At 38.5% G+C, this 24,154-nt stretch overlaps 1 protein-coding gene across 3 annotated transcripts in view; it reads left to right on the top strand.

Annotated features, from left to right (window-relative positions):
- LOC117405751 (synaptotagmin-like protein 5) overlaps nt 1-20,405 on the top strand; it is a 78,762-nt gene extending 58,357 nt beyond the window's left edge. For 2 of the 3 annotated variants that reach the window (XM_059030091.1, XM_059030092.1), the window contains exons 6-18: nt 170-319; nt 3,928-4,051; nt 4,849-4,978; nt 5,985-6,091; nt 8,489-8,566; nt 10,346-10,411; nt 10,776-10,954; nt 11,168-11,270; nt 12,433-12,594; nt 13,188-13,296; nt 14,361-14,496; nt 14,961-15,169; nt 19,413-20,405. In XM_059030091.1, coding sequence (XP_058886074.1) covers nt 170-319; nt 3,928-4,051; nt 4,849-4,978; nt 5,985-6,091; nt 8,489-8,566; nt 10,346-10,411; nt 10,776-10,954; nt 11,168-11,270; nt 12,433-12,594; nt 13,188-13,296; nt 14,361-14,496; nt 14,961-15,169; nt 19,413-19,555 — 1,696 coding nt within the window. In that variant the 3' untranslated portion in view covers nt 19,556-20,405. The remainder of the gene's footprint in view (nt 1-169; nt 320-3,927; nt 4,052-4,848; nt 4,979-5,984; nt 6,092-8,488; nt 8,567-10,345; nt 10,412-10,775; nt 10,955-11,167; nt 11,271-12,432; nt 12,595-13,187; nt 13,297-14,360; nt 14,497-14,960; nt 15,170-19,412) is intronic. The other variant, XM_034009106.3, reaches the window with a different exon arrangement.
- The last annotated feature ends 3,749 nt before the right edge of the window (nt 20,406-24,154 follow it).

The following is a 24,154-nucleotide window of genomic DNA, read 5'->3' as shown; positions in this document are numbered from 1 at the left end:
TGAATGATGTTATTCTTACAAAATGGATAAGGTAAAACATGTGTTCTGATTGGCTGAAAAGGATTCCAACTTGTGGAACTGTTTTGGTACAACCGGTTCTGGATCAAGGACAATCAGTGAAAATGTACCTTTTAATTTGTCACAATTTTGTCTCTTTTCTCCGGTATAGGCTCAGAGCAGAGAAGAAAGGCAGTAGGTTGACACTTGGGAATGGAAATAATTTAGACCTGAAGCCAGAGGACTCAAGAAGCATTGGCTCAGCTTCGGATCTGGACGCACACAGTGTGCACAGTACGCATTCAGCAAGTCGCTCTGCAAGGTAAGCTGTGAGGAAACACTTTGCTGTGGAGCTGCTCAATGGAAAGGGGCAATTGGCTTGGTAATGGACACCCAAATTGGGGAGAAAACAGGGAGAAAATAGGGCACTGTAAATTAAAAATATAAAGTGAGATAAATAGAGGATTTTCTTTTGAAGGGTAAGGTAAGAAATATCAGTGGGTCTAGTTTTCAATGCTACAGTAAGTGGACTTAAGCTGTAGTAAGGATACCTTTGTGTAAATGTACTTTAAAACCTGACTTAATTTAATTTTGAATGTCATTTTCTGTTTTGTTTGGTTCAGCGGTGTGCAAATTAAATTTGTAATTAAGTACATTTGCACAAAACACAATTTACTTGTAAGTAAAAAGACTTACTCAACATAGTGTACAGTGCTTTGTAGTATTGTATTGTGTATGTTGAAGCCTGTTCCTTTTAACAAGTCTATGATTTAAAATTATGAAAATAAACAATCATGCGCGAAGTATGTCAACAGCTCTTATCAGTAACCTCGATTTGTTTTAAATAGACAGACAGATATGCAAAGTTTCAAATCTGCTATGCATTTTTGAAAAACAAAGGTACAGAAAGTAAATATTCACAATGGAGGTATGCTATCAGTAATGGATCACCGCTCTGGAAATATAAATGCTCGCCTTTTATGTGTAATTTACTTACTGGAGCTGAGATTGATGTCTGACAGCCACAGTGAATCAGGGAAATTACTTTCATTATGGAGGGCCTTCGTGTGGATCAGGCACGCATGGTAATGACCACTTGGAATTTCCAACAGAAAACAATGTAATCTCTTGACAATGAATTATCTGGCAATGTGAACCCTGCAGAGAGTCCTAGGCAAGACCCTCTTGAGCTCCGGATAATGAGGGACACAGTACCAGGGAAGATCCTGATAAATAAGGATGCCATCATTTACACATGTATACATTTCAGTTTAGTTTACAACTACACATTGTGTAGCCAGATCTCAGGCATTTCAACTAATCCTAGACATACAGTATTTGCCACATGTATCCTGTAAGTTCTGTATGTTTTTCGTTATTATTTGTTACGTAATCTCTGAACATTATGACCTATATTCACAAAGCATTTACTACCATGCTAAGTTAACATGAAAAATTAGTTGTTAAAAATGTTTTAAAACAATTTCAAACAAAAACTGCACCTTAGTTGTTTCTTACTAATTCATTAACATTAGCCGTTACATTTTTGCATCAGAAAAAGTGGTTCAAACTTTGTGGTAAAGTGCTTTGTGAATTTTTATGAAATGGCCTATTCAAAATCTCTTTTAAAATTACCAAGTCAAAGAAGACTTTTTTGATTGAATGCATATGGTTTATCTTCCTATTTTTTTCACCAGGTGTAAAAAGCATTGCAAATGGTCCCAAAATATGGAGCTCAGAGCACTGTACACTGCTCAGAGTACAGAGAACAGTACCAGTACAGAGGCCTTTTTATTAGTATTTAAAATATAATTTTATGTGTTCTATTTAAATGCTCACTGTAAATATGAGAAGCCCAGTGGGGTTTTCACAGGCCGATAGTTCTTAATAAATATTAATATTTATGATTCCTTTGCAACTGTATCCATAATCTAGGTGAAATGTGCCCGATTTGCACGCAGTATACAAAACAGCAATATACAGTAGAAATACAGAACAATGCATCCTTGAAGTCCAATTTGGATGAATATTTAATGTGAAGAACACCTTGCAGCCTGGCCTATAGGTTATTGTGATGACATCTTACTGTCTTTTACATTCAAACTAAAGGGGAAAGAAATCACCTTGGATAAGAAAAAAGATAACAAGCAATCAGTATCCAGCATTAATGATATTGATTGCATGAGCAATGTTTAGTGAGTGTAACAGATTCATAGCAATGGCATTTTTAGGGTCAGAACCTCCGCTGATACTCCTGGAGTTACTAAAACGATAAGTGAAAGTGTGTGAGGACTGCCTCCAGTGTCTGTGCCTGTGGATTGTGGTGGTGGTGGGGAATAGTTAAGTTATATAAGGCAGTCATTACAGTTAGAATTACCCTGACTTTTGGTGCGTGATGGTTAGTTAGAAAGGCACAAATGTCCCCTCAGGGTTTTTTAATAGCATGAATTGAGATGATTTGTGTTAGGCAGGTTTGTCACGGTGCTTGGAGATAGGTTGTACAGTACTGAGCTGTGTGATAAATAACAGCTACAGGCTCTTGCATTGTCACCCAGGTGGAATGAGGCACTGTTCCATCTTTATCCCTCGCTGAGAGATAGACAAATCATGAAGGCGTTTTTGCTGGTCTTGTGATGACAGATACAGACACATCTGCTAGAATCTGAGCCGAGACCCCCAACACTCCCTAGCTTTCTCCGCATTACCCCTGAGATTGACATTTTGCCTTTCTGCTGACCTTGGATTGAACCGTGACTTGACATGAATTTGAGAACAAAACAGTGCCTTGGGAGAGAAGGCACTTTTAAAAGCTCTTTTTAATTCAATTTGCTTTTAATGGCTCAGTTCACAATAATCCCTTCTGATAGTAGCTGTTATATTGAATCCTGGTTGATTGCTCTTGTCCTGTTTTCAGAGTTCAGCTTGGTGTGGGTATGAAATAGCACAGTTGTTTTAACCAATGTATTCTGTTATTTAGATTCTGGTTTAATCCTGATGGCTTAGAAGTCTAAAGAGCCCTGTTGTCTCCAAACAGCTCACATTAGAATCATGTATAAACTGAAGTGTACTGTATTAGCTAAACCAGAGTGTAACCCCTCCTTAAAATCCATTGTTCTTTTTATTTCAGATACTAAGTTTACAGTGTGATATGGATCACCTGATTTTCCACATACTGTATTTGAGCCTTATAAGAATCTATTCTGCAAGTAATTTCTCAGATAGGCACTGTGTAAATTAGTATGTACTGATCACCAGTCTATTCCTGAAATGCCCAATAATGTATCTAAATCTAGCACTGTATCAGTTAAATAGACTGCATGGTCAACTGTACATTTCAAATTGACAGTTCACAGCATTGATTATTGATTGTTTTCCATGCACAAGATGACGAGTCAAAGTATCCAAATCTTCGTTGATCTACTGTTTTGAGTGATTTCCACTAAATCTGTAGAGATTAGTATCTTTGTCAATGTTACTGAATCATTTGTTTTATACTTTTTTTTGCTACTGGAGTGTCATGTCTTAAAGGGATAAGGCAATATTAAACACCAAACCACATGGAAACTGTAAATCAATATGTGTTGTAAGGAAAGAGGGTACAGACTTTAGTGTTACCTCAACATGCAATTACCAGTAATAATCATTAGTACTGTACTTTATACTGGAGGGATTAGACTTGATTGTAAATTGAGCATTACCCCCCTACTAGGACTGTTTAGGTGATTCCCAAAGCCACACAATTGATAGGAGCACAGAATACACAGGGGTTAGTTTTTAGACTTTATTAGTCACAGCAGAGACTGCATAGTAACACCTCATGTTGGACCTGATGTTGAGCAATGCAATGAATGCATTATGCATCCTGCAACACAAGTGATCAAAAATACAGTATGCCTGTTTACTGAGTGCATTTCTTTATCTGATCAATAGAGGGGGCACTGTTGCGCTGGAATCCTCAGGGATGCAGACGATCCCCAATAATCTCCGATCTTCTGCTCCTGGGAAATCACCGACTCTCAGCAAACGCAGCGCAGCCTCCGGCTATAGCAGAAGGGTATGTCCTATAAACAGTGAACTTGTAGCTGGGAAATAAAGTGTTCTGACAATATGAAATTACGCAATCAATAAAGTGGATGTGGAGATATATTTATTTTGATACCTTATCGATGATGTCTTAATCAAATGAAAGTGCTTTTTCCTAAAAGGCAATTGACTTGGGTTCACAGACTTTTCAACATCATGTCTGGGAGAGAATGAATATACAGTGTTCCCCCTTTATAACTCTATAGTCAGGAGCCATTGATACAAGACCATGCTATTTGTGTTCCACCTTGTAATGAGTACAAAAGCGCTACTGTAATGGCATCGTGGAGCCAATAAGCCGCGACCATGTCACCTTATAAGTTAACTGATTCCACTTAATAAAGGGCCACTGTATAAGGGGGGGCACTGCATAATGTAAAAAAAATTTATATAGCGCCCTTTATGTGCAAGCATTCCAGGGCACTTTTGTTTGGAACCCAGTACTGTAGACCCTGTTGTGGAATAAGAATTCGAAATTCAAGAATACGTTCTGTTTTACCTCTCATGTAATAATTATGTAAATAGAGTATTGCTTGTTATATAATCATTGTAGGCCTTTTAGAAATAAACATTACAGCAAGGCAAGGCAGGTAAGTACATTTAAAATAAGACAATAAATAAATGCATTGATTGTAATTGACTGTCAAAGAAGATTAGAGAATAAGGGCCTATGACTACTTCTAATGATCGTCAGATCATTAGAAGTAATCACTGATGATGATGATGATGATGATGATGATGAGGCATTCATTTTCCTCTTTCTTCCAGGCTGATGGCGCAGAGAGTGTGGCCAGTTTCCATTGCAGTGAAAGCTTCACAGACAACAAGTCAAATAGAAACCACACGAAATCATATGCAGCGCCTTCAATAGCTATTTCCAGAGCCTCTCTGTCCTCGGGTACAGTATATGGCTCATTATTTCTACCACACGATCCGAGTATTCTTCAATATGACTACCAGGATTACTACAGTAGAATGTCGCATATCCGACCGTCACATAACCACCCTGATCAGTTGACGGCCTCGCTAAATAAATAAATAAATATTAAAAGTAGACTATGAGAGTAATGGCATTGGCAGCAAATGCAGCTTCCGCGAAGGAAACAGAAAGAAAGCATTATAGCAATCAGCCTTTTGGTGCATTCCCCTTTAAGAGAGACGGGCTGTGTGCGTGTGTCAGTCAGCTGCGTGTAGCTGTGACGTTTCAATAAAATATTCCACTAAAAAGCTAGACTCTGATGATAGGCAGCAAAGCATATCAAGCTGAGCTAGGCGCTGAAGCCACACGTTGTGCACGAACACCAGAGTTGGAATAGTTAGTAAACCTGAGTTATCCACAAAACACGCAGTATGATATTATCCTTATGAAACACTCAATAGTGCTATAATTAGAAATACTGATTGTCTAGACTTCTAGAGTTAAGAAAGAAGCCATCAGTTGCAGGTTACTGTACATTTACTGTTTGTTTTGTATTTTTTTTTTTTTAAAGCTTTGCGTGGAGATGGCTTATAGCAAACCGCATAGCAACACTGTGTATTTGTAGCCTAATTAATCTTGTTTGCGTTTGCTTACTTTTAAAGCAAAATGTTTCCCCATGTTTAAAACAGTTTGCCGTTCACTAATGCCTTCAGTGGTGTGGGTTTTTTTTTAATTACATTGCGCAACATTTTTTGTGTTAAAGCTTGCCTGCTTTAAAGCACAATGCTGCCAGTTATGAACATCATTACTCTGCAAAACCCGAATGAGTTCATTCATATTTAAAAAAAAAAAAAAGGAACTTATCTTATTGGGATTTCATAGTGGTCTCCTTAATTGACAGTCCATTTAATACACTGTTGTACCACTGGACTGTGCATCCCAGCATATATAACTGTGCCTTGTTCATTTTGTAACATTGTCACAGATCGCAGCAGGTCTGAGTTGGATATTAGTGGACCTTACAGAGAGATGAATGAGGACTCCATAAGCATCAGGAGTAAGTCAGTGCCAGACGATCTCAATGATAGCTTGGTAAGTGATGACTCTACTTCCTTATGCCTGTGTGTTGTGAATTGCATTTGAAATGGCTCTATACTGTTTTCCTGTTCAGCTTGAATGCCTAGAGTTCTGGTTTACTGTTTGGATGATTGAATTTAATTGCAGTGTCCTTCATACTGTAATTACTAGGGGTAAAATAAATACAGTAAATATATTAAGACAAAATCTTTATCAGATTGGGCTCCCGAGTGGCGCATCCAGTAAAAGCACTCGCTAGAGTGCAGGATGCGCTCTATAGCCTGGACGTCGCGAGTTCGAGTCCAGGCTATTCCATAGCCGACCGTGGACGGGAGCTTCCAGGGGGCGGCGCTCAATTGGCCGAGCGTCGCCCGGGGGAGGGAGGGTTAGGTCGGCCAGGGTGTCCTCGGCTCACCGCGCACCAGCGACCCCTGTAGTCTGGCCGGGCGCCTGCGGGCTTGCCTGTAAGCTGCCCAGAGCTGCGTTGTCCTCCGACGCTGTAGCTCTGAGGCGGCTGCACGGTGAGTTCGCAGTGTGTAAAGAAGCGGGCGGCTGACGGCACACGCTTCGGAGGACAGCGTGTGTTCATCTTCGCCCCTCCCGAGTCAGCGCAGGGGTGGTAGCGGTGAGCTGAGCCTAAAAAATAATTGGGCATTTCAAATTGGGGAGAAAATAATAATAAAAAAAAAACTAATTGGCAATGACTAAATTAAAAAAAAATAAAAAAAATCTTTATCAGACCATTCCTCACTATACCTGCACATAAAATTCTGTTTAAAATGTCCAAAGAAAGCATTTTATTTAATGTGTTGTTAAATGCTCTTCAGTTGCCATGCTTCTTGAAATCACGCCATTATTTGTGACTTCCTCCTGGCGCACAGCCAATTTGCAAATCAAAAATCTTTTCCTCACAGGGTTTTTTGTGGTTGATGTGTGAGTAATTACTAACATGCAATATGCTTTTTTTTCTTTTTTTTTTAAATTTAGTAGTCGCCAATTCATTTTTACCCCGTTTTTCTCCCAATTTGTAATAGCCAATTATTTTAGGCTCAGCTCACCGCTACCACCCCCGCGCTGACTCAGGAGCGGCGAAGACGAACTCACGCTGTCCTCCGAAGCGTGTGCCGTCAGCCGCCCGCTTCTTTTCACTCTGCAGACCCACCATGCAGCCACCTCAGAGCTACAGCGTCGGAGGACAACGCAGCTCTGGGCAGCTTACAGGCAAGCCCGCAGGCGCTGGCCAGTCCACAGGGGTCGCTGGTGCGCGGTGAGCTGAGCCCTCCCCACACGGGTGACGCTCAGCCAATTGTGCGCCGCCCCTTGGGAGCTCTCGTCCAGGGTCAGCAGTGGAATAGCCTGGACTCGAACCAGCGACCTCCACGTGGAGTGCCTTTACCGGATGCGCCACTTGGGAGCCCCCGCATTCAATATGCTTTGATAAGGCTACCCAATAGGAAATGTTGCACCTGAAGCTGAATAATGGAACCTTTATTTAGAATACCTTTATCTCAAACTAAAAAACATCATAATCAGGTTTTTAAGTAATTATTGATTCACTCAGTTTTATAATGAATAACACTTAGTCTCAATTACATATTGAAAGTATATTGAAAGAACCTGTGAGGAGTTTATTTTATTGTCAACAGGACATACCTGAAAACATTGATATGAATGTCATATTAGCTGTCATTGATGTAAACACACGCTATATCCAGTAGTTCCAATACAAAAAAACCAAACATTTATTTCAGTTTCTTTCCCTTCTCGTTGTTATAGAAAAATGCATCTCAGGTTGGCTTTCAGTTAGTGCTTGACCTTTTTGCATGCACCCGGTTTACCTCCCTCGAGCAAACGGGTGTGTTACAGGAAAAGAAGGTTTATACTTTTGCAAGAAAACAACATTTGTTTTCCAAATCATGTGCTCCGTGCATATGTATTCACCAGTCAGCACCCCTGGGGCCATTAAAGATTGTTTGCATAGGTAGTGGTTTCATTATCTGTGTAGGTCATGCTTCCCAGCTGCTACAACTCAAACTTTCTATCATATGTAATCCCTGTATGCAAAACCCCTCTTGAATGTTTACGTTTTAGATTCCTTGTTTCATTCATTTTAGAATGACTTAGTGTTCATTGTTTCTTATTATTACACATTCAGCTGTGTTACTGTTTTTATTAGCACCAGTGGAAAACATACTATATATTTACAGTTTTTGAAATACGACTCCAAAAAACATTATACGACTCCAGTAAACATTAGTCCACATTACGAAACCAGCACAAAGATACAGAATGACAGGTGTTCAGGGTGGGAGTTAGGTACACTGGCAGAGTAACAAGGTGAGGCTGTGATGTCTCCTGCCAGACTGCCTGACTGTGCTAACACACTGTACCTCTCCTGTTTTGTGTTTTTAGGAGGAAGATGACCTAGATAGGATGATGGCACTAAACCCACCTTCCAGCAGAGGCAGTTTGATCGGTGGAATCTCCACAGTAAGACCTTTAGTTCAAACGAAGAACAGATGGAGTGTTTGTGTTTCTTTACAGTACCATCTCAAAAGGCAGATCATGAATGTGGGGTTTCAAAGTATCTATCAAATGAGGGAAAAAGTTTTTATTTTTAAAAAGTCAAATTGATCACAGATTGATTTTTCGCGCTGCTGTCTTTGTGTCCTTTTTGCTCGTGTTACAGTGATGTAAGCACTAATATTATTGGCTTTAACCGCGCAATCTTAAATTCTGAGGTACAACTTTTAAAGAAAGAATAATTAACGCTTTAGCCAAAACCTTTGTCTACCTGATCTAGTTTATTTTATTTTCACCTCAGACAATCCTCAGACTATACCTCTGGTTAATCTCCTGACTTTGCCGTGCTTTTATAATCAGAACCAACCAATAGCAATAAAAAGCCACCAATCTGAAAAACAGCGTGCATGTTCTGAATTGATAACAGTGGATTTTAAACATTGGAAACAGTTCATTCTTAAGTGAGAAGTGACTATACATAGCCAATATATATTGTTTCTGATAAATCCTTGTGATCAATGTTCTTATGTTGTAATGCAGGGAACAAAGAAGTGTAAATCTAGACAAAGACAGATATACTGTAAAAGGGACCATTAGAAATATATATTATTGAGCTGCTTAATCAATCCTACTTTCAAATAAGTGTCTTCTTCATGATGTTGTAACTGTCAGCACAATGTCCCAACGCATACCTGATACTATAAGTGTACAGTGCGCCATGAGCTTGGCTTTTAGTCATGCAAATTCACAGAACTAATTGTAACCCTAATTCCTGATTAATACTTTCATCGTTAGTTTTTTTTTCCCCCAAGAATATGTAACTGTCTTCCTTTTACAAGTCCTGTTTTTTAAACCACTTTGATTTAAAGCTGAGCATGTATTGCAGTGCCACCGTTTATTTTCATGCTGAATGAACTCAGAAACAGGATGAGTAGAATGCCCAGTCAGAGGAGTAACCTCCCCACCAGACAGGCAGCCAGCCTGCCTCATATTGTCATTTCTAACTTTTAGCTAAACTAACAACATTGGTAGAATTTAAAAACACAACCACCCAATAAAGTTGCCTTTTACTTGTTTGTAGAAGAAGTGGAACTGGAAACACAAAATGTGTCCAAAATGACCAAATCAACATACTCCTGGAAGTATTTCTTATTTTCAAGGGATGCAGTTTCTATTAGAAAATCTTACTGGATTTTATTGTTTGATACAAGAATCCAAGAATCACGAATCACGTTTTATTTTCGTAAAAATTCATCTTGGCTTTTAGTATTTGGTGGTGCCACCAAAAGAAACAAAAAACATCTGAAACATTTAAATACAAAACTTCCCTGAAACCTGAAACTGAATGTAAAATCAAGAAATATCAACTGCGCTGTGAGCCTGTGTAACACATGTGTAATAAATGTGAATAAAAAACAGAAGTAATAAAAATTCAATACAATAGTTTTTGCACATGGCTGGTACTATAAAAGCAACTGTTGGTGGCTGCATTGTTTATCAGCTCCTTTGCAGTTCATTTAAGAGAATCATCTTCTACAACAGCTTGCTGTGTCTGTTACTTCTGACCTATCTCACTTCTTTGCCAGCAGAGTGTAACAGAAACTCGGTTTGCTACCATTGTTGACATCTGAGGTCAAAGGGGTTCGCTCTGAGCCAGCTTGCACAAGAGGCTTTTATTATCATGTTGTGTCTTTCCAATCTCTACCTCTCTGCTTCCTTTCTGACCTCTGCTTCGCTTGCTGCAAGGCTGTCCAGTCTGATTCAGAGAGAAAGTGGAGTTACCTTAATGTCCCTGACTGTGACGGAGAAACTGTGAGTCCTCTGGAACAATCTTTCGTTCTCTACACCTTTCATGTCCCCACAGGCACAAATGTGTTTGTGTCCTCTTGTCTTGTTTTTTTTTTCGCTTGTGTAATTTAATTAGTTCTTCTTTTTGTGTGTCTTCAGAGTCATATGTGTCATTACACTACGCTTTTTTGGTGTTCATTCTTTAAGTTATTATAGCCAGCAAATTATCTCCATGTCATAAACATGCACTTTCTTGGTCATTTCACCTGGAGAGTGAAATTGTCATTTTGAATTTTATTTTGTGATTTTTACAGGTGGTTGCCCTTCCTTTTGAGCAGAGAAACTATGTAGCTTGACATGATTCATCACGCTTCCTTTTGCCTTGCAGACAAGTCTGAACAGCATGATGAGTGTGTACAGCGAGACTGGTGACTATGGGGATGTGAGCATTAGTGGAGAAATCCTCCTCAACATCACCTATAACTACAAAACTGGGGCTCTGAATATACTAGTGAAAGAGTGCCGCAATCTGGCCATCGCCGATGAGAAGAAACAAAAAACCGACCCGTAAGGACAATTTACTGGATTTAACTCACAAGTCTACAGTGGGGTTCTGGGGTGTATCTGGCCCCATTCAAATTAAAAGGCCCGAAGGCTTAACTAGGAAATAGTGTGTTTGTTTGTTATTTGTATTTTAGAATATTTATACAGCCCACAGGAATTGGTACATGTCTTTTTATATTATTTTTTGTTTTATTATTCATTTTTCTCTATTTGCAGCTACGTGAAGGCATACCTCCTTCCAGACAAGTCTCGCCAGAGCAAGAGGAAAACAAAGCTTAAAGCCAACACAACGAATCCAGTCTACAATGAAACCTTAAAGGTAGGGAACCCTCCATCAAAGCGAGTTAGAATGCCAGTGGAAGGCTTAGCGTGGTATCGTTTTAATTGGGATGACACTGGAAGTTCATAGATAAGTTCATGTTATGTTCTCCGAAACGCGTATTTTTTTCATCCCTTTTGACCTTATTCAGATGCTAATGAGGTGCTGTGATGAGTAATATGTGGCTCCATGTTGAAATCAGAGGAAACCATTTTATAATAAAACTGAATTTTAAGGTTAGCATCTAGAATTTTGAACATATATTATTGTTTTTACATTATAAACATACTGTACAGTAGCTTTTTTGCAATTTCACCTCAGATATGTTGTAAGTAAATCTCACATACCTTCACAAGCAGAGTGTTGGTATTCTGCTGTCAATAACTTCCACAGACTGGAGTTAGAGTCCTGGTAATATTAAAATAGGCTTTTTTATTTGGCCAAATAAATTTAGTGGTATATTATTGTAGAGTAGTAATACTTACATATCATGTGTTTACTCATGTCTCCAATCAGTGTTTTACATTTAAAAATATATATATATATTTTCGTTTCTTTTCACTTCAGCTGTAAGAACACACTCTTAGCCGGAGACTACTGTAATATAAATGCAATGTTTTCAGTTGGGTCATGGCATATTCCCTAGTGCTGTAAATGAATTTCAGCATTCCGTTTGCTCATTTATAGCATTTGGAATTTACTTCAGTTCATTATAAATGGGTACTGCTCTTGTAGTTCATTCCTTTCTGATTTACTTTGCATTAAATTGTTGATGACAGAATGGTGGCAGTAATGTTAGTTGACAAAGAGCATAAATAGTCCATTCTACAGTAGTTTCTGTATCAGAGGAAGCAAACAAAAATTGAGAGCAGATTGAGCACACTCCTCGGAGAGATCTCCTATAGACTCTCAGAAGAGCAAAATCAAACTAGCAAAGAATAAATCTTCCCAATGATTCTTAGCACCAGGTGTAAATTGGCAATGCTAAATGACTCGTTTCTTGACAATCTGCTAATGTAGCTCTACAAATGGCCATGATGTTGCCGCAACATGAGACAAGGCCGGAGGGCATCTGTACAAGCAAAGCTAGTTGGAAAAGAAGGTCTGGTGTTGAAGCCATAAAACAATAATGGCCCCAATCTTTCCTCTTGTCACTTATCAGTATGTGATCAGCCACTCGCAGCTGGAGACGAGGACTCTGCAGCTGTCAGTCTGGCACTACGACAGGTTTGGGCATAACAGCTTCCTAGGGGAGGTGGAAATCCCATTTGAGTCCTGGGAGTTCGAGAACCAAACTGAAGAGTGGTTTGCGCTGCAGCCCAAGGTAGAGAACTTGTCCACTTGCTGTCAGGGCAGCAGTGCAGAATACAGGACTGTGTTTGTACAGGAGGATTTCATTGAGATGTAACATCTTGTTTCCAGGGATACCACCAATGCCACAGCTACATCCAGGTCTGCAGCTCTCTAGGTCTGATGTTGATGTTAGCAACATTAGAGCAGAGTTAGCTACACCAGGCAGACAAGGTGGCCTAAACAAAACCAACATTAGCTCACCACAGTGGATTATAAAGAAATAAATTAAAATGTAAAAATGTATTTTTTGTTCTGGCTGTAGCAGTCCAAGTAAGACGCAACTTATAACAAATTTTGGATCCCCAGAGATTATACAGGGTGCGTTTCTTTGTTTTTCTTGTTTTTGTTAAACGTAACCTAACCTAAACTTAAAGTTAATTTATATATTCATTGTATGTATAATAAACTGGATTCATGGCTGTTGTTAGCTGAGTAAATACATTGTCATTGCAACCACTGGCTGCTAAAGTACCATTGTAAAACTGTACTTCAGTCACTGATTTAATACCATAATAGCAACCATTGGGTCCTTTCTGTGATAAAAGGTCCTGCTTCTTTTCCCAGGCGGATTCTATGGCAGATGCAGTCCTGCAGTATAAAGGGGAGCTGAGAGTGGCAATGCGGTTTATTCCACCTGAAAGAAACCTCACGCTGCCACCGGAGCAATTTCAGGGTATGCCGCTCTTCCTATCCCCTCTCTGTTCAGAGACAGTATACCAGTCATGGTACACAAGTATATATAAAACTACATCTGCAGCCAGTCTTTGCAAGCTAGGCTGTTTAAGAATATGTCGAGGATAAGTGATATACAGACTATGCAGATGCTTAATGTTATTAATAGTTTATGGATTTTATAAACGTTTATCAGTAGCAAACTAAACTGAGCCATTTACACGTTTAAGGTGGCAGCCTTAACTACTAGTACAAAATTAAATCATACACCTGATTTCAAATACAATAACAAGGGAAATGACAAATAAATACGCCCATGAAAAAACGCCTCCTTGAAAAGGGTTATATGTTTGTAATGTTAAAGATTATTTTGGTTTAACTAAAGCAAGAAGACTAAATTTAAAGACATGTGACACAAGTAAAAAACCAAAGCTTTTTTAACATCACATGCCACTCAAAAAAGCCCTGTCCTCTTACAGGGTGATAGATTGTCTTTTATTTTCAATCAAATGTGTAATAAAACAGTAAGTTCTTTGTGTGCGAAAAAAAAAGCGTTTACAAGACACTCTTAATGGCTGTTGATTCCCCTTGAGATGCCACGCCTAACAACAACAAAAACAATGAAAGACAATTTCTTAGCTTTATTAGGATTAAAACACAGTCCTCTTACACTGTCCAGGAGCTGATTCAATGCATTTTCTTACATCTATCTATCTATCTATCTATCTATCTATCTATCTATCTATCTATCTATCTATCTCTCTCTCTCTCTCTCTCTATATATATATATATATATATGTATATTATAATTATTTTTTTCAATAGCAAAACTACTTGTGTATTACTTGGAAAAATTGGCATACTTGTTACGAATATTAATTTGTACTCGTTGCTTGGCACAGGCCTGTGCCTATGGGCAGGGACTCAATGAGCATCTGCTACCTCCTGTGAAATACAGGTGCAGCAGTCCCCTCAATAAACACACTGCCTTCAACAAACCACACCTGGCAAAATCAGATATTTTTTGGATCTTTTGGAAGTTGTCATCCTTTTTTTCTCTTGCAGCTAAAAAAAGTTTCATGAAAGGAAAGAAAGGAAACACCCAGCTGCCGACGGGTGGCGTGGTGGAGGTGCAGATTAAGGAAGCCAAAAACTTGACTGCTGTGAAATCCGGAGGAACGTCTGACGCGTTTGTGAAAGGGTAAGTGTGTCACTTTTAAACATGGACACCTTTCAGTTTAATGATACGACTCATTGAACTGAAACTCAGACCATCAGCAAATACATTCCAGTAAGTATTTCATTATTACTCAAAATTATTTTTTTCACTTGCAGGTGAATATGTTTTTAACAATACAGTGCATTTTAGGGCAGATATGTTTACAAAACCATTATAAATACTTTCTAAACGGTATGTGTCGAATTTGTGTACGAATCTGCCATTATCACACAAGGCAAAACTAATTAAAGGGGTTCAGAAAGGATTTGAAGTGGTTCTTAATGCATGCAAACTAGTAATAAAACCCTAGTGTGTTCATTGCCACTTTTAAATACAAAAATCTGACTTTGTTCTTTATGTTGTTATTATTATTATTAGTAGTAGTAGTCGTAGTAGTAGTAGTAGTATTATCAATAATAAATTATGTATTTGTTTTATGAAACCAGCTACATGCTGCCAGACAACAGCAAGTCTTCAAAGCACAAAACTCCTGTGGTCAAGAAGAGCGTGAACCCCAGCTGGAACCACACCTTCACCTACAGCGGCCTGCAGCCCAATGACCTGAACAACGTGTGCCTGGAGCTGACCGTCTGGGACAAGGAGTCCCTCTCCAGCAACGTCTTCCTGGGAGGAGTGCGGCTCAACATCGGCACTGGTCAGTATATTAATATATATGAAGTTTATACAGGATTTGTGTATTTGACGTGCAACCATTGCCTTGTGTACAGTAAGGCAAGACCCTGCCACACTGTTTGGTGTATCACAAGCATGGCAACACCACATAAAACCTGGTAAAAATGGAAGAAACTAAACACTGCAAAACAAACATAATAGAAATATCCCCTTTGGTGATTCCTGTTCAACAGCATGGCATTCCCAGCTGTTGGGAGATTCATAATGAAAATGTGCTGCCAGTGAGAAGCACAATTCCTCACCAGACTGGAAGATACTTCAGCTATCTTCACAAATAACTGTAAGATTTCAAACCTCACCAATGTTTATTAACAATATGCCTGGAAGGTATGAGGAATAATCAGACACAATCGTAGTCAACAACAAAAATTGTATTACTTCTAACTTCTAATACAATAGCAAGCCTATATTAAGCCATAACAGTCAAAGAGAATAGATATTACACATTCTCCTTGGGAAGTCGGACAGCTGGAGTCTCTCTCTCTGTTCTGAGCCGAGTTTCACTGTCATGCTCGCTAATTCACCTTTTATTCTTTTAACTCTTTTCCTAATTTGTTTCATCCTCAGGCAGTATATTGGCTGAGAAAAAGCAACAGACACCAGCGGGTTGCGCTGACCTTTCAATTATGTTTCCTGATTTACATACCCATAGAATTCAATGTACCATAACATTATCTTGAAAAGCTCTTGAGCAGGGCTGGATTAACGCATAGTCAAACTAGGCATGTGACTAGGGCCCGAAAAGGGGGGGCCCAAAACGGTTATGGGTTCAGGTTTTTTTTTTTTTTTACATATACAGATGCGCCTAAACTGGAAAACACTTCACTCACTGACATTCGAACCGAGACATGTATCTCAAAATCAAATTGTTCTGACAGGTGTTACGCAGAGTTCTGTACTCCATAGAATTCTGTAGCCCTGCATGATTCCCTGCCTTTGCAGATGTAGTTTTTCAAAGATCGCTGGACACGCGATATTTCTGAGCCTTGCTGTGTTCTCAAACACTACCATTTAGTTCTGCTGCAGATCGCAACACATATTGTAAACAAGACAAAACTAATTATGTGGCATAATAAACCAGCACATAACACCACTGATTATACCTGTTGTAAAAGGGTGGAGCTAGGGTTGCCACCTGTCCAGGTCCAGGTTTGACCCATACAGTCCGGGAATTGGCATCTGTGATCGGGTGGCAGGAATTAACAAGCCTGGACGCCCTAGTGTCCGGTTTTTAAGTGAAACTCATAAGAAACACCAACCTTTCTATAATATTTTCATTGACATACATTAGTTGCTTAAACTTTCCACTGTCTTATTAGAAATGTACTATTCTGTGCTGATCTGTACATTCTACTTTGTCCCCAGCATTTGAATAATGCTGAAGACAACGAACATATCCATGCAGTCACGTGACCCCAGCAGGCTACATACTGGTGGTCAAAACAACCATGGCAGCTAATGCAAAAATTGTATATTCCACAGCAAAATGTAATGTATTTGCAACCACAGAGCATACTTCTTACCTTAATACTTCATACTTCATACTTCATACTTCGGTACATGTTATCAATTATGAAAATATACGTTTTCAATAATTTATTACATAATACAGTATTAAATATTACTTACAGACGTGCTCAAATTTGTTGGTACCCCTCCACAAAAAACGAAGAATGCACAATTTTCTCTGAAATAACTTGAAACTGACAAAAGTAATTGGCATTCACCATTGTTTATTCCATATTTAATAAAAATCAGACTTTGCTTTTGATTTTTTATTCAACATAATATTGTAAATAATAAAACAAATGAAAATGGCATGGACAAAAATGATGGGACCGCTAACCTAATATTTTGTTGCACAACCTTTAGAGGCAATCACTGCAATCAAACGTTTTCTGTAGTGCTCAATGAGACTTCTGCACCTGTTAACAGGTAGTTTGGCCCACTCTTCCTGAGCAAACTGCTCCAGCTGTCTCAGGTTTGATGGGTGCCTTCTCCAGACTGTAAGTTTCAGCTCTTTCCATAGATGTTCGATAGGATTCAGATCAGGACTCATAGAAGGCCACTTCAGAATAGTCCAATGTTTTGTTCTTATCCATTCTTGGGTGCTTTTAGCTGTGTGTTTTGGGTCATTATGCTGTTGGAGGACCCATGACCTGTGACTGAGACAGAGCTTTCTGACACTGGGCAGTACGTTTCGCTCCAGAATGCCTTGATAGTCTTGAGATTTCATTGTGCCCTGCACAGATTCAAGGCACCCTGTGCCAGGCGCAGCTAAGCAGCCCCAAAACATAACCGAGCCTCCTCCATGTTTCACTGTAGGTATAGTGTTCTTTTCTTTGGAAGCTTCATTTTTTCATCTGTGAACATAGAGCTGATGTGACTTGCCAAAAAGCTCCAGTTATGACTAATCTGTCCAAAGGACATTCTCCCAGAAGGATTGTGGCTTGTCAATATGCATTTTAGCAAATTCCAGTCTGGCTTTTTTATGTTTTTCTGTCAAAAGTGGAGTCCTCCTGGGTCTTCTTCCATGGAGCCCACTTTCGCTCAAAAAGCAACGGATGGTGCGATCAGAAACTGACGTACCTTCACCTTGGAGTTCAGCTTGTATCTCTTTGGCAGTTATCCTTGGTTCTTTTTCTACCATTCACACTATCCTTCTGTTCAATCTGGGGTTGATTTTCCTCTTGCGGCTGTGCCCAGGGAAGTTGGCTACAGTTCCATGGACCTTAAACTTCTTAATAATATTTGCAACTTGTTGTCACAGGAACATCAAGCTGCTTGGAGATGGTCTTGTAGCCTTTACCTTTACCATGCTTGTCTATTATTTTCTTTCTGATCTCCTCAGACAACTCTCTCCTTTGCTTTCTCTGGTCCATGTTCAGTGTGGTGCACACAATGATACCAAACAGCACAGTGACTACTTTTCTCCATTTAAATAGGCTGAATGACTGATTACAAGATTGGAGACATGTGTGATACTAATTAAAGAAACTAATTAGTTTGAAATATCACTATAATCCAATTATTTATTATCTTTTCTAAGGGGTACCAACAAATGTGTCCAGGCCATTTTAGAATATCTTTGTAGAATAAGCAATAATTCATCTCTTTTCACAGCTTCTTTGCTTTATTCTATGACATACCAAAGGCATACAAGTATACATGATAAAATAGCTTTTAATTTCATCACTTTTCAGGAGGAATGAAGCATTATTTCAATGAGCTGTAAGGGTACCAATAAATTTGAGCACGTCTGTATATACAGTATTTCTATGTTCATATATAAACATTTAACATCTTTCGTTCTGTAGACTTGCAATTAAAGCAATGTAGGCCTATATGCCTATATTTGATATAGATGAGTGTCAGCTTTGTATTTGTCAGTAACTAGAATCTGTAGATTTCCTGTAAAATCAGCTTCAGCGAGTGACAGCTAAACGGTTAAGATAAGATACTGAACTAAAGGACTGTGCTGTGCAAAAAGGAGCACAGCATTAACAATATGTAAGGTACATGCATAACAATTTCTATTCAGTTTTCAAGTAGCCTAAAATTACAGGTAGTAATAAAGTTTTCAATTATTGTGCATTTAAATATGTTATAAATTATGATGTTTCTGTGATTTCATATTGAAGTTCAGTAAAAAATAATTAATGTAGCATAATGCATTCTGTTAACGGTAAAGGCATATTTTATGTAAGGACTGGGAATCACCAACCTGCTTACTTGTGTTATCCGGCCCTGCTGGTGATGCATACATGCATACAATACATGCATACAAAGTTCAGTTCTCAGCAAGAAAGAGCTAGGCTATTCAAATGATTATTAAAAGTGTATTAAAATACTAAATTGATCAAAAATACTAGATCTTATATAATATTACACTAGTATTCTACCATTTGTGGATCTGTGATTGAAAACTTCACAATAGTGGAAGATTAAGCTTCCAACAAGCTAAAAAGACCAAAGAAGACCACGAAAATGAACTACTGGTCATCCACTTCAGTTAGTGTTGTGGAATGGAGTTGGGGTTTGCAGAGTTTTACCTCTGCATAGTCACATGGCAGGAATCTGGGTAACTCAAGCATCGGCTGTGTTGATTGTTAATACAGTCCCTCCTTCCTCATTTTCAGAAAGCTATCTACAGTAATGAAAACAGTCATTTGTATTGCTTATGGCTATTGTTATCTGCTTGACAGGGTTGAGCTACGGGAATGAAGTGGATTGGATGGACTCTCAAGGGGAGGAGCAGCATCTATGGCAATGCATGCTTGACCAGCCCGAAGCCTTCGTGGAGAGCACACTGATGTTAAGATCGAGCATGGGGAAACGCAAGCTTTGAAAACTTCAACCCATTCCTTTTCATTTCCAGCGTTTCTTGCAATACTATACAAACCCATCTTTGAGAAGATCCTGTGTGTGCTTGTCTCTGGTAGTTTGTTACTGCGTTCATCCGAACGATATATATTGCGGACATACCCATCAATATACTGTTTGGGATTATGTACCATACACTATATATCTTTATAAACCCTGTTATATAAACCCCATCACCAGTATGTACTGGTAAGACACAATAAGCACAGATGCATCTGCAACACTGTTCTGTTGCCTAATGTGACTATGCACTGATTACTAAGTAAACACGTCATTTGACAGGGTGTGATATCGAATGAAAGGTTTACAGTGCATTGATTGCTTCTCAGGTTATGCAGGTTAGTTGTTGAAAGAATGATAATGTAACATTTGGACAGGTGGGTTTACAGTAAACTACAGCATACTGTACAATTGCAAAATCAATTGAACAAAGCACATTTTTATGAGGTGCACAACTCAAGCACCAACTGTACAATTCTCACTCAAAAATCTATATTCACATAAACTTGACAACTGTAATCTAATGCAAATCACATACCGGATTCACAAGCAGTAACTTAATTCTATCAACAAGGAAATGCTGCATGCTTATAGACACCATATTATATACTGTACATCATAGTTACAAATCCTATAGAGAACATAACACATATACATAAACAGTCGCCCGATTAGATTATTATTTCAAGGTTCATTTTTGGTCTTCTTCCTTTCCATTAGGGTATATACACTGAAATATTTAATAGGCACAACATGGTACAAATATACCTTCCAAAGCATCTTGTTTTATTTTTTTAATAAAGACATATATTTCATAGACAAGCCAATATGACTGTGACTCTAGGATTTAGTATTGATCTGTACCCTGATTCCCTTTAAGAAGAAGTGACAGCAGCTTTATCTCACTGTGGATTCATTGGACTGTTCCAGACATGTTGCAATTACTTTGTCTTATGGGATGAGAAGAAATGCCAAGAAATACAAAATGTCTTAGAGGATTTTAAAAGTTGTTACCTGACGAGCTATTAGTGAAAAGCGACACTGTGTCACTGAACCTTTTTGTTGAGTTTGTTAGCTATAAAATCTCAGTGGCCTCTTTTCACTATTTGTGTATATGTTTATTTACTGTATCAGGACTTGCGTGACCTCAAATCAGATTTTTTTTGCAGCTGTCTATTTATATTTATATTTTATTTTTGGTCCATGCCTAGGGACGCAAGCCAGTATAGCAGCTCCTGTTTGCTTTAGTTTAGTAGATTTATAAGAAAGGTGATCTATCTTTACCTATCCTGTATCATTTTTAAGATTACCTTTAAAATAATTTGATACTGCTATTCACCTGGATTCCCTGGTATGTTGTAAAATGCTCAGAAGAATTCAGCTGTGGCTTATACAAGCCTGTGTGAAGGTTGATCTAATCAAACCCTAAGTCAAGCTGATTAACAGAGTGGAGGCTGGGTCCGAACCGATGACCCACGTACACCGCAAGCGAGAGTCTTCACCACAATGCAAAAGAGCTGGGACAGAATCCGTAATGGCAGCGCATCACACAACCCTGCCCATTACACAGACAAGTGTTTAAACATTGTAAAAACACTGAGGAATGCACAAAACACAATGTGTGTATGCTTTACCTGTGACTGAGTGGATACATGGATTTAGATTTAGTTTCTGCAGGTTTAGTTTCTTTTGGGTCCCTGTGAGTGGCACATAACATAATATAAAGCCATGTGCAGGATGCAGCCATGTCTTCAGTTTGCACATGTATTTTTCCTATGTGCAGTGTTTACTCATTACTACTGTAGATAGATTGTATTGTAAAGTTCCTAATAATGGTTATAGACCAGTGTTACTAATGTTAGTGCCATAGTGGTGGTAAAAGCTGCAGCATTAAACCGCTTTCATGTTGCAGTCATACTGTGCTGTTGCCTGGCTGGGGAAATAATTAATTTGACCTTTTTGTGTGTGTGTGTGTGTTTATTGTATTTTAAAATAATAGGCATATCATTTTAAAGCTTTTGTGTTAATCTTGCAGCAGCAAACCTCATTCATTTTTAAAGGAATGTAGTAGAAAAAAGAACTGTTTGCAGATTAATATAAAACAAAATATGCACCAAATGTACCAAATTGGAGTGGAATTTGTCTACAGCACATATGGTATGTCATGTGTTCCATGCTGTTTGTTGGAATATGAGCTCTTTGTTTGTATCCCATGACAACCACAGCCAGATCACTGCATAGCAGTGGCCTAAACAAGTGTTTGTTAGGGTTATTAACAAGAATTTGTTGCAGGAGTCTAATTGTGTGTTTTGGGTTTTAAAATACATAATCAAATACAGCCAACTCCTTTGGGTTCATTTCCCTAGACTGGTTCAAATATAGAGGCGATGAATTAAAAACATTTAAAAAAGGAATTAGAGCCCTTTTCATTGACCGGTCAACGTTTTATGGAATAAAGTAGGTAAAAAGATCACTATCGTCATTAAAAAAAATTATATATTGCGAGATGGCAGGGAGGGGGTTAAAACCTCTCGGCAGAAAAAACATGTGCGGAAGGCACACTTTTGTTTTGTTAATTGTTTAATTGTCTTTTGTTAATTGTTTTATTGATTGATCATTACCTGCACCTGGCTACTATTGAAAATTGGAGCCAGGTGCAGGGTTTATAAGGAGAGCAGTCAGTCTGCTCTGGGCAGCTGCTGAAGAGGGTAGAAGCCTGACTGTGCTGGTGTGTGGGTACAGCCGTAATTAAAAGAAAAGGTAGTGTGAAGCCTTTTTTGTGTGTGTTGTTCTGTTTTGTTTTTGTACAGGTAAACAGCTTAGCTGTCCTGTTTTTAGTTAGGGTCCTGTTTTGTTTAGTTATTGCTCAAAGAGAGCGAGGTGTTTGTTTGTTTTGTTTTTGTGTTTTCATTAAAAATTGCGCAACCGCGCTTTAAAAAAAAAAAAAAAAAAACAAACACCTCGCTCTCTTTGAGCAATAACTAAACAAAACAGGACCCTAACTAAAAACAGGACAGCTAAGCTGTTTACCTGTACAAAAACAAAGCAGAACAACACACACAAAAAGGCTTCACACTACCTTTTCTTTTAATTACGGCTGTACCCACACACCAGCACAGTCGGGCTTCTACCCTCTTCAGCAGCTGCCCAGAGCAGACTGACTGCTCTCCTTATAAACCCTGCACCTGGCTCCAATTTTCAATAGTAGCCAGGTGCAGGTAATGATCAATCAATTAACAAAAGACAATTAACAAAACAAAAGTGTGCCTTCCGCACATGTTTTTTCTGCAGAGAGGTTTTAACCCCCTCCCTGCCATCTCACAATATATATATAAAATGTATGTTATGGACCGTTGGCGAAGTGCCCAGCTGCAGCGGGCAGATGCCAAATTAGCTTTGAATTTTAAGCATCGGCCCGGGCAGTTCATCAACTGCCCACAGCCACCCGGGCTGATAGCGAAGAAAGACTTTAGTGTGCCCTGTTGTAACAAATGAAAGGCTAATGGAAAATAACACAGCAGTGTTCATCCTCTGGGTATCTACTGCAGTTCTCAATAATAGTTTGTTAGTTTAATATCTTTATTTAATCAATTTTACTTACTGAATCATTTATATTAATTTGTATTTATTGATTTTAATGAAATGTTGAGGCAAATGTCTAATTGTTTGAAATCTGATGTCAACAGAACGAAAACTAAACTTTTTATAAGAAAACGTTTTCTTCTGAGTCAAATTGTCATTCGTATTTCTAAATAAGAAAAATACAAACTTTATGCTGTTGATTAATGATTAATTAATATTGCTATGATAAATTAGTTTTGGCACTGTGTTCTTAGTGAGTTTCACGTAACTATGTTTAACTGGGTGGCTTTTATATGTTTAAACTTAACTGTGATTATTAGTCTTTTGCTGATATTGAATGATCAACACAACTCTGCTCAGAAATTTGTATTGTATTACTGCAATAAGAATAAAATAAAACATTGTTGCATTTTATTCCAGACTCGTTCCCCCCCCCCCTTACTGTAACCTCTATATCTAACCCATGATAAAAACAAACTGTGCATTGATATTTTGTGTAGTTCCGTTACTATAACGTTCTCAGAAAGTATTTAAGTTATTTAAATAAACATTGCAAAGGGTGGCTTGGTGGCAGTGCTCTTTTGCGCTTAAAGGCAACAAAGGTAATTCACTCTCTATTTGTATTATACTGTGTCTGTTAAAAATCTTTCTTCGCCCGGGTGGCTGTGGGCAATTGACCAGCCAGGGCAGATGCCGAAATGACATAAAATTCGAAGTTAATTCAGCATCTGCCCGCTGCAGCTGGGCACTTCGCCATATATATACAGTATATATATATATCTCCCGAAGTGCCCAGCTGCAAATTAGTTTAAGTTTTCAATGAACATATTCATGAGTCAGTGAAGCTGTCAGAATCGTCAGTCCAACTCCACTCAGAATATGGAACTGACAGCTCTTGGCATGACAAAGTGCAAGATGCTTTTCTCATAAGATAACAAAAAGAGCTAAATATATTTCACGGAAAATGAAACGTTAATGGCTC

The sequence above is a fragment of the Acipenser ruthenus genome, chromosome 9 (genome assembly GCF_902713425.1).
Source record: "Acipenser ruthenus chromosome 9, fAciRut3.2 maternal haplotype, whole genome shotgun sequence".
In the NCBI taxonomy this organism is placed as follows: Eukaryota; Metazoa; Chordata; class Actinopteri; order Acipenseriformes; family Acipenseridae; genus Acipenser; species Acipenser ruthenus.
The sequence above is the reverse complement of the archived record's forward strand: the minus strand, read 5'-3'. Positions and strand labels throughout refer to the sequence as shown.